General features: G+C 32.9%; 1 protein-coding gene across 1 annotated transcript in view; it reads right to left on the reverse strand.

Moving 5' to 3' along the window:
• LOC107576239 (uncharacterized) overlaps positions 1-2,211 on the reverse strand; it is a gene marked incomplete at its 5' end in the record, with an annotated part of 8,104 nt that extends 5,893 nt beyond the window's left edge. Inside the window, 1 exon segment of the mRNA XM_071582363.1 lies at positions 2,189-2,211. Within this exon segment, the coding sequence (XP_071438464.1) occupies positions 2,189-2,211 (23 nt within the window).
• Between the last annotated feature and the right edge of the window lie 1,298 nt (positions 2,212-3,509).

Below are 3,509 nucleotides of genomic sequence, written 5' to 3' on the forward strand. Positions count from 1 at the left end.
CAATAAAAAAACTCTTTAGCAATTTATCTTTGAACAAAGAAAATTCTACAACACTTTCTCAGTGAGAGATAATTTGTTTATGCAATGCTAAGAGCAAAGCTTGCCCATATTAAACATATTTCTTAAAAAACTTCTTTCACAGAAAAAGATAGTTTGTTTATTTATGCAATTAGGAATAAAGCTTGCCCAAGAGCTGCTATGAGAAGTATTGCTATATTAGTGCCCCTAAGCACAAGAAGTTGAGTTTAGTGCTTCTGTGAACAGTTACACTATTTTACTGCAACAAAGCAAATGAAGAGAATTCAAATCAACATATGCTTAAAAACTTCTTTGTACAGAGAGTTGGTTTTTGCAATGCTGAGACTGAAGCTTGCCCACATGAAAGATGTTTCTAACAAGTTAAATGAAATGTTATTTGCAATGCAGAAAGTCAGATTTTAATGTGTTTAGAGTTTTATGCTACTGAAGTTATACTAGAGCTTCTACGAACAAGAAGTTGAGTATAGGGCTTCAGTAGAAAGTAACACTATTTTAGTGCAACAAAATAAATGAAGAGAATTCAGGCCTCATATGCTGAAAACTTCTTTCTCTGCTACAGAATGTTGGTTTATGCAATGTTAAGACTAAAGCTTGCCCATATGAAAGATGTTTCTTACAAGTTAAATGAAATGTTTTTTTCGAATGCAGAAAGACAGATTTTAATCTGATAGGAGTTCTATGTTCATGAAGTTATATTAGAGCTTCAAAGCACAAGAAGTTGAGTTTAGTGCTTCTGTGAACAGTAACACTATTTTAATGCAACAAAGCAAATGAAGAGAGTTCAAGTTCACAGATGCTGAAAAACTTCTTTCTCTGTTAGAGAATGTTGGTTTATGCAATGTTAAGTCTAAAGCTTGCCCACATGAACGTAGTCTCCAACAAGTGAAATTAAGTTTTTTTTCAAATGCACAAAAACAGAATTTTAATCTGATAGTGAACAGTAACCCTATTTTAGTACAAAAAAGCAAATGAAGAGAATTCAAGGTTTCATATGATATAAACCTTCTTTCTCTGTTACAGAGAGTTTATTTTTGCAATGTTAAAAGACTAAAGCTTGCCCACATGAAAGTAGTCTCCAACAAGTAAAATGAATTGTTTTTTTCTAATGCAGAAAGACTATCTCATTCTATGCTCATGAAGTTATGTTAGAGCTTCTGAGCACAAGAAGTTGAGTTTAGGGCTTCAGTAGAAAGTAACTATTTTAATGCAACAAAGTAAATGAAGAGAATTCAAGGCCTCATATGCTGAAAACCTTTCTCTGCTACAGAATGTTGGTTTATGCAATGTTAAGACTAAAGCTTGCCCACATGAAAGTAGTCTCCAACAAGTTAAATGAAATGTTATTTTCAATGCAGAAAGTCAGATTGTAATGTGTTTAGAGTTTTATGCTATTGAAGTTATATTAGAGCTTCTACGCATAAAAAGTTGCGTTTAGTGCTTCTGTGAACAGTAACACTATTTTAGTGCAACAAAATAAATGAGGAGAATTCAAGGCCTCATATGCTGAAAACCTTCTTTGTCTGCTACAGAATGTTGGTTTATGCAATGATAAAACTAAAGCTTGCCCATATGAAAGATGGTTCTAAAAAGTTAAATGAAATGTTATTTTCAATGCAGAAAGTCAGATTGTAATGTGTTTAGAGTTTTATGCTATTAAAGCTATGTTAGAGCTTCTAAGCACAAGAAGTTGAGTTTAGTGCTTCTGTGAAAAGTAACACTATTTTAATGCAACAAAGCAAATGAAGAGAATTCATAGCCTCATATGCTGAAAACCATCTTTCTCTGTTACAGAGAGTTGGTTTTTGCAACGCTGAGCCTGAAGATTGCCCACATGAAAGATGTTTCTAACAGGTTAAATGAAATGATATTTGCAATGCAGAAGTCAGATGCTAATCTGATAGGAGTTTTATGCTCATGAAGTTATATTGGAGCTTCTAAGCACAAGTAGTTGAGTTTAGTGCTTCTGTGAACAGTTACACTATATTAATGCAACAAAGCAAATTAAGAGAATTCAAATCAACATATGCTTAAAAACTTCTTTCTCTGTACAGAGAGTTGGTTTTTGCCATGTTAAGACTAAAGCTTGCCCGTATAAAAGATGTTTCTAACAAGTTAAATGAAATGTTGTTTGCAATGCAGAAAGTCAGATTGTAATGTGTTTAGAGTTTTATGCTATTGAAGTTATTTTAGAGCTTCTAAGCACAAGAAGTTGAGTTTAGTGCTTCTTTAAACAGTAACACTATTTTAGTGCAACAAAGCAAATTAAGAGAATTCAAATCAACATATGCTTAAAAACTTCTTTCTCTGTACAGAGAGTTGGTTTTTGCAATGCTGAGACTGAAGCTTGCCCACATGAAAGTAGTCTCCAACAAGTGAAATTAAGTTTTTTTCAAATGCAGAAAGACAGAATTTTAATATGATAGTTAACAGTAACACTGTTGCGCTTCAAGGCACAAGAAGTTGAGTTTAGTGCTTCTTTAAACAGTAACACTATTTTAGTGCAACAAAGGAAAAGAAGAGAATTCAAGGTTTCATATGCTATAAACCTTCTTTCTCTGGTACAGAGAGTTTATTTTTGCAATGTTAAAAGTCTAAAGCTTGCCCACATGAAAGTAGTCTCCAACAAGTAAAATTAAATGTTTTTTTCGAATGCAGAAAGACATATTTTAATCTGATAGCAGTTCTATGCTCATGAAGTTCTGTTAGAGCTGTTATACGCTTAGCAGATGTCAGATGCTATTCTGATAGGAGTTTTATGCTTATGAAGTTATATTAGAGCTTCTAAGCACAAGAAGTTGAGTTTAGTGCTTCTGTGAACAGTTGCACTATTTTAACGCAACAAAAGCAAATTAACAGAATTCAAGGCCTCACATCTTTTCACATCTTTTCAAAGAGAAAACCATCTTTCTCTTTTACAGAGAGTTGGTTTTTGCAATGCTGAGAATGAAGCTTTCCCACATGAAAGATGTTTCTAACAAGTTAAATGAAATGTTAATTGCAATGAAGAAAGTCAGATTTTAATGTGTTTAGAGTTTTATGCTATTGAAGTTATATTAGAGCTTCTACGCACAAAAAGTAGCGTTTAGTGCTTCTGAGAACAGTAACACTATTTTAGTGCAACAAAATAAATGAAGAGAATTCAAGGCCTCATATGCTGAAAACCTTCGATGTCTGCTACAGAATGTTGGTTTATGCAATGATGAAACTAAAGCTTGCCCATATGAAAGATGGTTCTAACAAGTTAAATGAAATGTTATTTGCAATGCAGAAAGTCAGATTTTAATGTGTTTAGAGTTTTATGCTATTAAAGCTATGTTAGAGCTTCTAAGCACAAGAAGTTGAGTTTAGTGCTTCTGTGAACAGTAACACTATTTTAGTGCAACAAAATAAATGAAGAGAATTCAAGGCCTCATATGCTGAAAACCTTCGATGTCTGCTACAGAATGTTGGTTTATGCAATGATGAAACTA

Source organism: Sinocyclocheilus grahami, unplaced genomic scaffold, assembly GCF_001515645.1.
Source record: "Sinocyclocheilus grahami isolate Dianchi unplaced genomic scaffold, SAMN03320097.WGS_v1.1 scaffold3380.1, whole genome shotgun sequence".
NCBI lineage: Eukaryota > Metazoa > Chordata > Actinopteri > Cypriniformes > Cyprinidae > Sinocyclocheilus > Sinocyclocheilus grahami.